General features: G+C 44.7%; 1 protein-coding gene across 3 annotated transcripts in view; it reads left to right on the forward strand.

Moving 5' to 3' along the window:
* Nucleotides 1-13,187, forward strand: part of RGL3 (ral guanine nucleotide dissociation stimulator like 3) — a 180,028-nt gene that overhangs the window by 122,721 nt on the left and 44,120 nt on the right. For all 3 annotated transcript variants that reach the window (XM_082254292.1, XM_082254291.1, XM_082254293.1), the window contains one exon: nt 12,928-13,143. In XM_082254292.1, coding sequence (XP_082110418.1) covers nt 12,928-13,143 — 216 coding nt within the window. The remainder of the gene's footprint in view (nt 1-12,927; nt 13,144-13,187) is intronic.

Here is a 13,187-nt window from a genome sequence, read left to right on the forward strand (position 1 = left end):
CTGATGTGTACGAGAAGGCTTGCAGTCTCCGCTCTAATTCGTCGCAAAGATGTTCTATCAGGTTGAGGTCAGGACTCTGTGCAGGCCAGTCATGTTTCTCCACCCCAAACTCGCTCATCCATATCTTTATCGACCTTGCTTTGTGCCCTGGTCCAAATTATTTGGTGGGAGGTGGATTATGGTGTGGGACTGTTTTTCAGGGGTTGGACTTGGCTCCTTAGTTCCAGGGAAGGGAACTCTTAAGGCATCAGCATGCCAAGACATTTTGGACAATTTCATGCTCCCAACTTTGAGGGAACAGTTTGGGGATGTCCCCTTCCTGTTCCAACATGACTGCACACCAGTGCACAAAGCAAGGGCCATAAAGACATGGATGAGAAAGTTTGGGGTGGAGGAACTTGACTGACCATCCCTCTGCCTGATCCCATCTCTCCACCACCATCCCTCTGCCTGATCTCATCTCCCCATCACCATCCCTCTGCCTGATCCAATTTCGCCACCACCATCCCTCTGCCTGATCTCATCTCCCCATCACCATCCCTCTGCCTGATCCCATTCCTCCACCACCTTCCCTCTACCTGATCCCTTTCCTCCACCACCATCCCTCTGCCTGACCCCATTTCTCCACCACCTTCCCTCTACCTGATCCCTTTCCTCCACCACCATCCCTCTGCCTGACCCCATTTCTCCCACCACCATCCCTCTGCCTGATTCCATTCCTTCACCACCATCCCTCTGCCTGACCCCATTCCTTCACCACCATCCCTCTGCCTGACCCCATTCCTTCACCACCATCCCTCTGCCTGACCCCATTCCTTCACTACCATCCCTCTGCCTGATTCCATTCCTTGACCACCATTCCTCTGCCTGACCCCATTCCTCCCACCCCCATCCCTCTGCCCGATCCCATTCCTCCCACCACCATCCCTCTGCCTAAACCTAATCCTCCACCACCATCCCTCTGCCTGATCCAATTCCTCCTATCACCATTCCTCTGCCTGATCCCATCTCTCCACCACCATTCCTCTGCCTGATCCCATCTCCCCATCACCATCCCTCTGCCTGATCCCATTCCTCCACCACCATCCCTCTACCTGATCCCTTTCCTCCACCACCATCCCTCTGCCTGACCCAATTTCTCCCACCACCATCCCTCTGCCTGATCCCATTCCTTCACCACCATCCCTCTGCCTAAACCCATTCCTCCCACCACCATCCCACTGCCTGATCCCATTCCTCCCACCCCCATCCCTCTGCCCGATCCCATTCCTCCCACCACCATCCCTCTGCCTAAACCTATTCCTCCACCACCATCCCTCTGCCTGATCCCATTCCTCCTATCACCATCCCTCTGCCTGATCCCATTCCTCCCATCACCATCCCTCTGCCTGATCCCATTCCTCCCATTACCATCCCTCTGCCTGATCCCATTCCTCTTATCACCATCCCTCTGCCTGATCCCATTCCTCCCATTACCATCCCTCTGCCTGATCCCATTCCTCCCATTACCATCCCTCTGCCTGATCCCATTCCTCCCATCACCATCACTCTGCCTGATCCCATTCCTCCCATTACCATCCCTCTGCCTGATCCCATTCCTCCCATCACCATCCCTCTGCCTGATCCCATTCCTCCCATTACCATCCCTCTGCCTGATCCCATTCCTCCTATCACCATCCCTCTGCCTGATCCCATTTCTCCACCACCATCCCTCTGCCTGATCCCATTCCTCCTATCACTCTGTCACTGTCACTTATATGTTGTGCATTTAGGACAGGAACACAGATCCGCCTATCAGTTTTTTAGGCGGATCTGATTGGATCCTCCATGCATCCCTATGGGGCAGCAGATGTGGAGACATGTCCGCTGACACCCGCTGCCATCCGCATCCGATCCTGTCTGTGAAATCCGGACGGATGGAAACCCTATTTTCCATCCGTCCAGCGGATCGGATGGGATCGGATAAGAGCGGACAGGTTGTCCGCTCTCATTCGAATCCACCATAGAGATGCATGGGGCTCTGACACCTCCCTCTGCGCACACAGAGCGGAAGGGGAGCTGTCACCTGCCTGCTCAGCGGGGATCAGTGTTTACGATCCCCTGCTGAGCAGCACAGATCCGCCTACGGAGGCGGACCGTGTGAAAGGACCCTTTCTGTTTTTCCTCTAGATGTAAAGTATTCCCCTTTGTTCTCTGTAATGAACTGAAAGTGAATACCTTGTAGCCCCCTTTTGAGATGGTTATGAGAAATTACCCTTCCCAAATAGGAAATTGCGCTAAGAACAAATGAAAATAAAAAAAAATGGAGTTCTTCTGACTTTTTTGAATAAAAACCGTGGGTATTAATCGTGATGCATCGAATCGTTGATAGGATAATTGTAATCAAATCGAATCGTGAGACCAGTGAAGATGCGCACCCCTATTATTAAGGTCCAATTCACATTGAGTCAGATGAGCAGTTATATGCAAACAGCAGTGGCATCAGCTATATAGTAGAGTACAGATCTGACAGACACAGCTGTTCACAAACATGCTGCTGGTAGCTCTGTCGGCAGGATTTCACAGGTTTTTGCCAGTGCCCGCCCTTCTGGATGTAGCCTTTTCGTTTTCGAAAAAGCACAGTGCTATCTGGTGCTAGGTTGAGCAAGCCATAGATTATGCAATTTTCCTTCCTTCAATAATGGGTTGAAGGAAAGAAAATTGCTTAATTTTCCCATCAACACAGTTAATGTTGAAAGGGGAATCCCTCCCACTGTGCTATTTTATTCTGACAAGGGAGGTTTCCCTGCCGTAAGAATACAATGATCACTGCTGGCGACTATAGCAACCAGCAGTGATCGCAAAAGAAAAATTCAACTTCAATCGGTAGATCAACTTCAGTACAACCAACCTGTCTATAGATGGATCAAAACGCCACCTGTTCCTGCTTAGCTGGCGAATTACGTTATGGTACAGTTATGTAAATCTAAAATCTAATTTTCAGTATGCTTTGCCTAACTGTATCCAGTTTTCCTAACCAAATTGTTTTTTTGTGAACAGCTGTTAGTAGTTGATCACAACGGGACTTTTCATAGTTTACCCAAGCCACATTTTCAGGTCTAACGAGTGCTGGGAAGATACCCCAACATTTATATCCAAACAGGCAGAAAAGTCACCCTAATCCCATCACTAGGGAATGTGTAGTTGTTGATTGTCCAAGAACAGGATGGGAAGTGTGAAATTGTAGAATCACCCTATTCTACTTATTCAGTCCCATCCTTGGTGTCAGAAAGTCTGGATAGGTGCTAATCCCTCAATTTAAGGATAAGGGACATTCTTTTGAGGACAGTGAGGTACACATTTTAGAAAGCGAGGACAACTGGTTCACAAGAGGTATGAAAGAGGCCAGCTACGTTAAACTGGGACAACCATCACTGAACAGGGTTGGGGGCCTGCAACCCCATCTGACTTCAACATATAATGCCATTGTAATATCTCTATCCTGCCGTTTTGACAATACTTTTCACAGGGGCGTAACTACAGGGGTTGCAGGGGTTGCAATCGCTACCGGGCCCCATGCTCCAGGGGGCCCGGTAGCAAACCAGTGGGTGAACTTAAAGGATCGCAAAGGTCACACTTGCGACCGGGCCCTGGCTTTGCACCACTGTGGGGAGGCCCCAAGATTGCAGGAAGGGGGTCCACTGCAGAACTTGTGAAAGGATCCTGCTGCGGGACCGTAATAAAAGGCCATGTAACGAGTGTAAAGAGCCCCAGGATTAGTGGGAAGAGCCCTGGGCTTGAAGGGAAGGGCCCCGGCCAGGGGTCTGGGGGGCCCTTCATGGTTTCTTGCATCAGGGCCCTGAAGGTTCTAGTTACGCCTCTGACTTTTCACCTTTAGCCATGTGAATTGAGGAGTTAAAACCGATGCAGACTTTCTTACACCAAGAATGGGATTAAGTTACTAAAACAGGATGGTTCTACAACTTTCACACCTTCCATTGTTTTCTTGAAGAAGCAAAATCTGTCTTGACACATTCTATGGTGAACGGATCAAGGTGGTGGTGCTACCCAGGAAGCACAGTGGCTAAGTGAATAGCACTGCTGTCTGCCAGTACTAGGATTGTTGGTTCAAATCCCAACCATGGCACTATCTATCTGAAGTTTACATGTTCTCCCTGTGCCTGCATGGGTTTCCTCCCACACTTCAAAGACATGTTGGTTAAATGGATCCTGTCCAAGGCTCCATTCTCACTTGTGTTACTTGTCATGCCACTTTGGACATCAAAGTTGCATGACAAGTTGTTTTCCAATCATAACCATTCATATATTCGCGACTTAAAGTTGCAGCAACTTTAAAGTAGTTAATGCACAACTTTTTTTCCGACTTTCATGCAACTTGGGGGCCACAGACTTCAATGTTAACCCTCAGAAGCTATACAATGCAACTTATGTGCAACAGTTGTCCATTATCACTGGTCAAAGCCAAAGTTGCACCAAAGTTTAATTCCAAAGTCTGCGCAACTTTGTAGTTGTACAAGCGTAAATGGAGCCTAAACTGGCATGTCCAGTATAAGTGTGAAAAAAACAAATAAAAATTGCCAGCCTGCAACAAACCAAATTGATGCATAAAAGAATAGGAAAGAACCCACAGGAGTTCTATAAGCGAGGAAGAGAAAAGGGCAAGCAGCGGTCTCTCCTAGGATAAGTAAACTTTATTAAATGTCAAAATATAAGAATAAATGGAATCACTTAAAGCAAGCTACACACAATAGGTTAAAATTGGGACAACGTTGACACTAAAAACACACACCAGGGTTCACAGTCAAACCACATGTACTTAATTCATGTAATAAAATGACAGCTGGTATATGTATATCGGGAATCAAGTTGAAAAACAGGGAACAACAGGGCTGTCTGCCGAAGGTCAGCTGTACAGTATCCTGTCGACGTCTCACGTCTGTACTCACTATTTACCGCTTATCTACCAGTAGTACCTGTGAAATATCCAAAATCCACCAGGTAGGCCAATCATCTCAGTGATAAAGGGCCCCTGGAACGGGTGGGGAAATACCTTAATGCCCTCCTCAAAGAGATGGTTGTTAAACTACCCTTCTATGTGCAGGATACTAGAAAAGTGCTTGCAAAAATTGACAATGTGATCGTTCCACCAGATGTCATTCTGGCTAGTATTGATGTAGAATCTCTGTATACATCTATACATCATATATGGTGACTGTACACTTCTTGGGTTATAATTTCCCAACAAAGAGAGCCCAGAATGAGTTTCTGGTGGAACTACTACAATTTTTCCTCAACAATAACTGCTTTCAGTTCTTGGGCACCAGCTACAGACAGATCCGGGGCACATCTTTGGGTGCCCCTTGGGCACCTGCATATGCATGCCTCCACCTGGGATGGTGGGAGGAGGAAGTAGTATACTGCTCTGAACTGTACCTCAGCTATGCTTTTTTATGGCTGAGGTACATAGACAATGTTCTATGGGGATGGGGGGGGTGGAGCCTTGAGACCCTGGTGAACTTCATTGAGGAACTATACTCCCAACAATAGGAATATACACTTTACTTTCAACCACAACTTTCACCAAATTTCTTTCCTTGACTTATCCATCAGATTGGAGAATAGAAAGCTCATTAACAAGGCATATAGGAAAGAAACTTCCGCCAACATCCTTTTGGATTGGAAGATAGGAGAGAAAGAAATTTGGACTTTATTGGCACCGGTATTAAAAATGTATATTTTTATTGAAAAATCACAGGAAACATTTATATCAAAGACAGAAAAGGAATATACAAAATAACAGACATTCAATTTACATACAATAAAATCAGGCGGCAAAGCCTCAAAACGGTGTGCAAATAGAATCGCACAGCCTACTAGGTAATTATAATTGTAACAACAAGCACATATATCACAAAGTAACCTGTATTCATAAGGCGGCCATAGAGAGGGATAGTAACTGTCTCTGGAGGGGGTCTGTACAATATAAATAAACAGATGTTGAGTTAAATCCCAGTTGCCCTACATGTTTCGCTTAACATAGTAAGCTTCCTCTGGAGCACGTGGTGTAAGCAAACATCTGAAAGGAGGTTCAGGTGATAAAACTTTATAATGGACTGAGCCTGGTAGGCTACAAAGAATAACGAGGGGGTAGGTACGTTGTAGTTGGAGCAAACTGCCTTATACATATGCCAAGAATAACATGGAATTTAGTTCATCATATGACATAGCTCTTGGTAGAATCATGGACACCCAATAACGAAATAATAGAAGGGCCAGATGGAAGAAGACCCAGAGGCCTTCAAGTCCAAACAGAGGAAGGCAAGGTGGGTACACCTCATATGCCTATAGACCCTGGTATGTCCAGGCAGACATTTGCTCCAGGCCCAATGACCCCAAATAACCCCCGGATGGGAATACCGCCATGACATCCTTTTGGAGGCAAATAGTCATCCAAAATCATTAATAAAAGGCATCCCTACCGGACAAATCCTCCGCATACGCCGGAACTGCACGTTGGAGTCGGACTACAAAGAAGAAGCAGCACAGCTTTACACAAGATTTAGGGAGAGTAACTATCCCCGTAGAGTTCTGAGGAGGTCCAGGAAAAAGGCATCTCAAAAGACCAAGGTCGGAATTGCTTACCTTGAATAAGACCTACAATAGACAACCAGACCCCGTAAGAATAATCACCCCATTTGGTCAACAGTGGGGTTCATGCCATACTTATGAAACATTGGCATGTACTGACCCACTCACCCCAAGTGGCAGAATTTGTTGGGCCCAGACCACTATTAGTAGCCAAGAGGGCCAGAAATCTGGAGGATGTGCTAATGCGATCAGAATTCAATAAAACCACACCCGGAAATTGGCTAACTGACCTTCCCTATCAGATAACAATCCCTATCAGATAACAAAGAACCTATCAGATAAAACAATTTAATAATTGTAATACAACAAGGGTTCTCTACATCCTAGAATGCCCATGCCATTATGTGGGCAAAACAAAACGCCCTTTGAAATTCTGCATCAGAGAGCATCTGTCTAGTATACGAGGAAAAGACGATGAATCACCAATCGCTGAACATTTTTCTAAGTTCCATAATGGCCAAATCAAAGGATTGAAAATCAAGGGTTTTTTTTGCTCTAAAGCTATCAGGGAGAGGAGGAGATTTCAACACAGTTCTACTACAGAGAGAAAAGGAATGGATCTTCCATCTGGGGATGATGGTGTCCAAAGGGTTAAATAACAAATTGAATCTCCAGGTGTTCCTAACGCCATAGGGACACGCAATATAATAATTATTCAAAGTTGTCCCTAGGTTTATCACATTTTTATCACATTTCCACCTATGCCAATACAACCATCTGGACAAATAGTTTACTACTGTTAGATTACTTGTTGCCAGTAATGTGAACAGTATATTAAATGACCACAAGATATCATATAATGGGTATTTACACACTCACATTGACCCTAAAAGGGGTTATTGGAACCAATTAAGGGTGTGATTTCACCTGATACCTCCCCTGATGGTCTAAATTAGAGCCTTTAAAAGACCAAGAAATAGGTGTCCACCCCCACCCTGAAGAAGTCCAAGCCACCTAGTGGACGAAACGCGTTGATGCGTGTGTTCCTGCACGCCACGGTTCACAGTCAAACCTACTGATCTCCATCTATCAGCTGTTTAGGCCGCTATATGCCGCTCTGCCCAGCAGAGGGCAGCACAGAACTGGACATTGAGCCAGGGAGAACACTTATCCACCTGAGGCACCTAAACATCTGCTGCTGATCCACTGACCCACAACCAGCTCAGGCGACAGAAAGGATCTGACCACCAGAAGTGCTCTGACTGAGCAGGGGACACGCTGATGGCACTTGCAGCTATACTTGGAGCCAGCTGAATTGCAGTAAATTGGCAGACTATATGTCCTCGGAACTGACCAGGAAGACTCCCGTACCTTCAAGCGACCCCGCACTGACACAGCAAATGTGAGTACTACTCTGCGGGGTCACTGGCACAAAGCGGGATCAGCCATTAAGCAATATTCACGCCTACCAGACTTGGTACCTATACGGCACCCACAGCCATTCATCTTTTATTTCCATTAAGAATCTTGCACCCATAGGCCCTCAGCCTTAAGACCCCCATACCCATGTACCACATTAGATATTTCACAGCTACTACTGGTAGATAAGCGGTAAATAGTGAGTACAGACGTTGACAGGATACTGTACGGCTGACTTTTGGCAGACAGCCCTGTTGTTCCCTGTTTTTCACTACAATCTGATTTCCGGTATATATGTACCAGCTGTCATTTTTTATATGAATTAAGTACATGTGGTTTGACTGTGAACCTGGGTGTGTGTTTTTAGTAATAACGTTCTCCCAATTTTAGACTATTGTGAGTAGCTTGCTTTATGTGATTCCGTTTATTCTTATATTTTGATATTTAATAAAGTTTACTTAACCTAGGAGAGGTGGCTGCTTGCCCTTTTTACTTCCTCCCTTATAACCTGTGGGTTCTTTCCCATTCTTGTATTTGGGAGCTGTCGAGAGGGGCTCCCCAGTAAATTACTAGTGAGTCAGTACTCCACATAGGAGCTAGCTAAAGAACAATCTTAACCAGCTATTTGATCCTGCTGTGCTTTTCATTCTTTTATATTAACAAACCGAATTGACCCTAACAGTTCCCGTTAAAACCAAGGGGTTTAGTTTGCACACATTTGAAAATACATGCGAAAGCTACAGCAACCACATCATGGCACCCCAGTGTACTGCAGTCCTAACTCTATACTTTTGAGAGGCCCCCAAGTTGGAGAACATATATAATAATGGATAGATTAGGGATAGATATGACTAGAGCAGTGGTTCTCAACTCCGGTCCTTGGGACCCACTAACAGGCCAGATTTTAAGTATTACCTTGGCGAGATGCAGACTAGAATGCTGCAATCACTGAGCAGCAAATGAGATCACTTGTGATGCAGTTTAGCAATTTTGCAAACCTGGGCTGTTAGTGGGTCCCGAGGACCGGAGTTGAGAACCACTGGTCTAGAGGCAGCCCACCCCTCCTTAAAGGTATAGGGATGAACTGGACACCCAGCGTAAGCACAATGGCAGCAAAGATATCCAGGATGTCCCCTCACTAATTCACCAAAAGTACAAACAAATGGCAACTACCCCAACCTCTAACTAGACTTTGCAGCGAGGAGCACATGGAAGGACGACCCATGTCAAAAAACAAACAGAAATTCTCAGATCACTTACCAGCCAGCCTGCAACAAACAGAATTAAACTGTCTAACAGTTCATGTTAAAAACAAAGGGTTTAGTACGCACACATTTGCAAATATATGCGTAAGCTGCAGCAGCCACATTATGGGACCCAAGTGTACTGCAGTCCTTACATTTTCAGAGTCCCCCAAGTTGGAGCTCCTATAAACAGCTGGGAAGATTGAGGGCAGGTGAGCCTTTAGGGAGCCCACCCCTCCTTAAAGGTAGAGGGATGCACTGGACACCCAGCAAAAGCACAATGGCAGCTAAGGTATCCAGTGCATTCCCTCATCAATTCACCAACAGTACAAACAAATGGCAAACAACCCCAACCTATAACTGGCCTTTGCAGCAAGGAGCACATGGAAAGGCAACGCCTTTTAAAAAGCAAACAAACAAAAATTTCCAGCTCACTTACCAGCCAGCCTTCACCATCATTGTGCTTTTTCTGGGTGTCCAGTGCATCCCTATACCTCTAAGGAGGGGTGGGCTCCCTCAAGAAACCTTATTCTATCTATGATTATGTGCTCCAACTTGAGGGGACTCTCAAAATTATAGAGTTAGAACTGCAGTACACTGGGGTGCCGTGATGTGGCCGCTGCACCTTATGCATATATTTGCAAATGTGTGAAAATTAAACCCCTTGGTTTTAATGTGAACTGTTAGGCCTCTTTCACACAGAGAGGACCGTATTTCGATCCGCTCCGGCACTTTTTTTTTTTTTTTTACGGACACGGATGACACTTGTGTCATCCGGTCCGTATGTCCGCATATCATCCCATCCGTTTGCGAATGATATACGGACATAATGTATGTCGATGGGATTGCAGATGTCAGTGATTGACACCGCTGACATCTGATTTTGCGTCCTTTCCATTTTTTTAAACGGAAGAAAAATAGGGTTCTGTTCCGTTCCAAAAAACGGAACAGAACTGAAAGGACGCAAATCGGATGGTCATCCGCTGACATCCGCAATCCCATTGACATGCATTATGTCCGTATATCACCCGCAAATGGATGGGGTCATATACGGACATACGGAACGCCCGTGTGAAAGAGGCCTTAGACAGGACAATTCGGTTTGTTGCAGCCTGGCTGGTAAGTGAAGTGGGAATTTTTGTTTTTTTTGTTTTTTGACATGTGTGGCCCTTCCATGTGGAGGTGAGTATAGTTTCACCTTAAGAAAACTGCATGCAGTAAAATAGATTTTAGATTTACTTAAACTTTAAGATCTTCTAGTTCTAATACAATCTGATTGTACAATCTCTAGTCTATTCTATTCTAATCTATTAAGATGCCCATAAATGTACAATTTCTTTAGACTCATCATTATCAACTATGTAGGTCAAAGGCCTGTTTGATTGGGTAATTGAATGGATTGTGCAGGTTTGTGCTTACATTGCATGGTTTTGTTAAGTCTAGAGGAGATTGAACACACTTGATGCCGCAAATTTCCTGTTGCCCTAATTTTGTCTCGTCATTTCCCTGAAGGATTAGCGTGTTTTGATGCACTTTCTTCTGTTTTTCCAGAGCTTAGGGCGTTGAGACAAAACAATTAAACCCTCTTGCTCCATGTTCTCCACCCTTGTCTACAATTAGGCTTCTTCCCAACCTCCCATGTTGCAGTTGCCACACAAGCGGTGATGTAACCAGGAAACAGGTCCCCGGTGAATAATATACACAAACGTACATAGTTGCAGACAGCATCAGAGACCACAATATTATAGCAACAGAATATAGGGCTAATGAATATAATTACTGGGAATATTGAGGGGAAGTGACAGCAGAAGGCCAGTAAATGCTGGATAATCCAGGACAGCCTAACCCACCTTTAAACCTCAGAGGAATCCATGAATTATTAATCAGGTCCTAGGAAACATCAGATGAAAAATTTTATAGCTCACAGGATATTGGCAGGAACAGTAAGTTATTGATATAATAATATCGAAAAGAATAAAGAATGTGACATACCAAGATGGATCATTTTTATTACCCCTCTTCTCTATATGGTAAAATAATTTGCAGTAATAATTACGAAATTATAATGAAGAATAATATTGACCAGAAAAGAAATGCAGTAGACAAACTACCTTACAATGGTGGTCAGTAAATAGTCCTCTTACATTGGTGATCAGTAAAGGGTCTGCTTATACTGGTGGTCAGAAAATGGTCTCCTTGCATTGGTGGCCAATAAAGGGTCGTCTCCTTGTACTGGTGGCCAGTAAAGTCTCCTTGTATAGGTGGCCAGTAAAGGGTCTGCTTGCATTGTTGGTCAGTTAAGGGTCTCCTTGCTTTGGTGGCCAATAAAGGGTCTCCTTGCACTGGTGGCCAGTAAAGGGTCTCTTTGCATTCGTTGCCAGTAAAGGGTCTACTTGCATTGGTGGTCAGTTAAGGGTCTTGTTACAATGGTAGTCATTAAAGGATCTCCTAATATTGGTGATCAGTAAAGGGTCTCCTTGCATTGTTGGTCAGTTAATCATCTCCTTACATTGGTGGTCATTAAATGGTCCCCCTACAGTCATGGTCAGTAAATGTCTCCTTAAATTGTTGGTCAGTAAAGGGTCTTGGTGGTGGTTCCCCTTATGTTGTTGGTTACTTAAGAGTCCCCCTTGAATTGGTGGTTAGTTACAGGGTCCCCTTAGATTGATGGAGAGTAAAGGGTCCCCCTTACATTGGTGGTCAGTTAAGGACCTTTTTTTTACATTGGTGGTCAGTGGAAGATATGCTCCATTACATTGGTGTACAGAGGAGAAAGAACTTTGTATGTTGACGTTCTGTGAATTGTCCCAACATCGGTGGTCAATAGAGAAGTACCTCCTTACAATATGGTCAGCAAGAGGATTAATGCCCCTTACACTGAAGGTCAGTTAAAAGATTGCACCATTTCATTGGGAGTCAGTAGGAAGAATGCCCAATGAAGTGAGCTAAAAAGAGCACTGGTGTCAAGGCTCTGCTAAGTGGTGTTAGCCCAATAACTATGCAGGCAAAATCAGATGGGAGGTCAATCAGCCACTGCTCGAGAAACCCCTAGCAAGCTCTGGAAACACCTTAGGGTTTCACAGCACCCTGGTTGAGAATGGCTAATTTAGGTGAACAAATGAAATACATTCAGTGGCAGATTCATTTCACGATGGGCTCAAGGCTGTGCCCAATGCAATGCCTCCTGCCAGTATAAGGGTTTATGAGTATATATCTGTATACATAGGCATCTCTGTTTTGTTTCAGACATGCTTTGTGAAGCATGCCATCTGGTAATTTGCTCTTCTGGAACGCCCCCAAATTCCCAACTCCACCCACCTGAAAACATACAGGCTGCATCCATCATTATACCCTCATCCGATCAAATTTTGCATGCCTCAGAAACCCCCCCTATTCTAATTATATAAGCACCCAATCATTCAAAAATAAATTATTGTAGTCCCAGTATAAACATAGCACTGAATTATATAAAGGTATATATATATATATATATATATATATATATATATATATATATATACAGTATATATATATATCAAGGTAGATTGACTGGATTTTCTGACATCAGTACAGCTGCAATGTTTCCAATGTAGCTCTGACATTTAAAAGACTGTTTAGCTATTCTTATGTTACCATTTCATTGTAATAATATATCTTTCTTCTGTCCTTTTGGTAGGATCTCTTTCAAAGACTGCAGTCCTGCCATTGTCTGGGAAGTATTTGGTCGCAACGTGACAAAAAGGAGAACAAGCACGTGGCCCCCAGTGTTAGAGCTACAGTCGCCCAATTTAATGCAGTGACAGCGTGTGTGACGGCATCCGTCCTGAGCGATATTCAGCTGAAACCCCAAGTGAGGGCAAAAGTGCTGGAGAAATGGATTTCCATAGCCCAGGTGTGTACTGTGTCCCTCCAACTACAGAGTGATACAGAAAGGAG

This window comes from Pelophylax lessonae (assembly GCF_965119305.1).
Source record: "Pelophylax lessonae genome assembly, chromosome: 4".
Classification (NCBI taxonomy): Eukaryota; Metazoa; Chordata; class Amphibia; order Anura; family Ranidae; genus Pelophylax; species Pelophylax lessonae.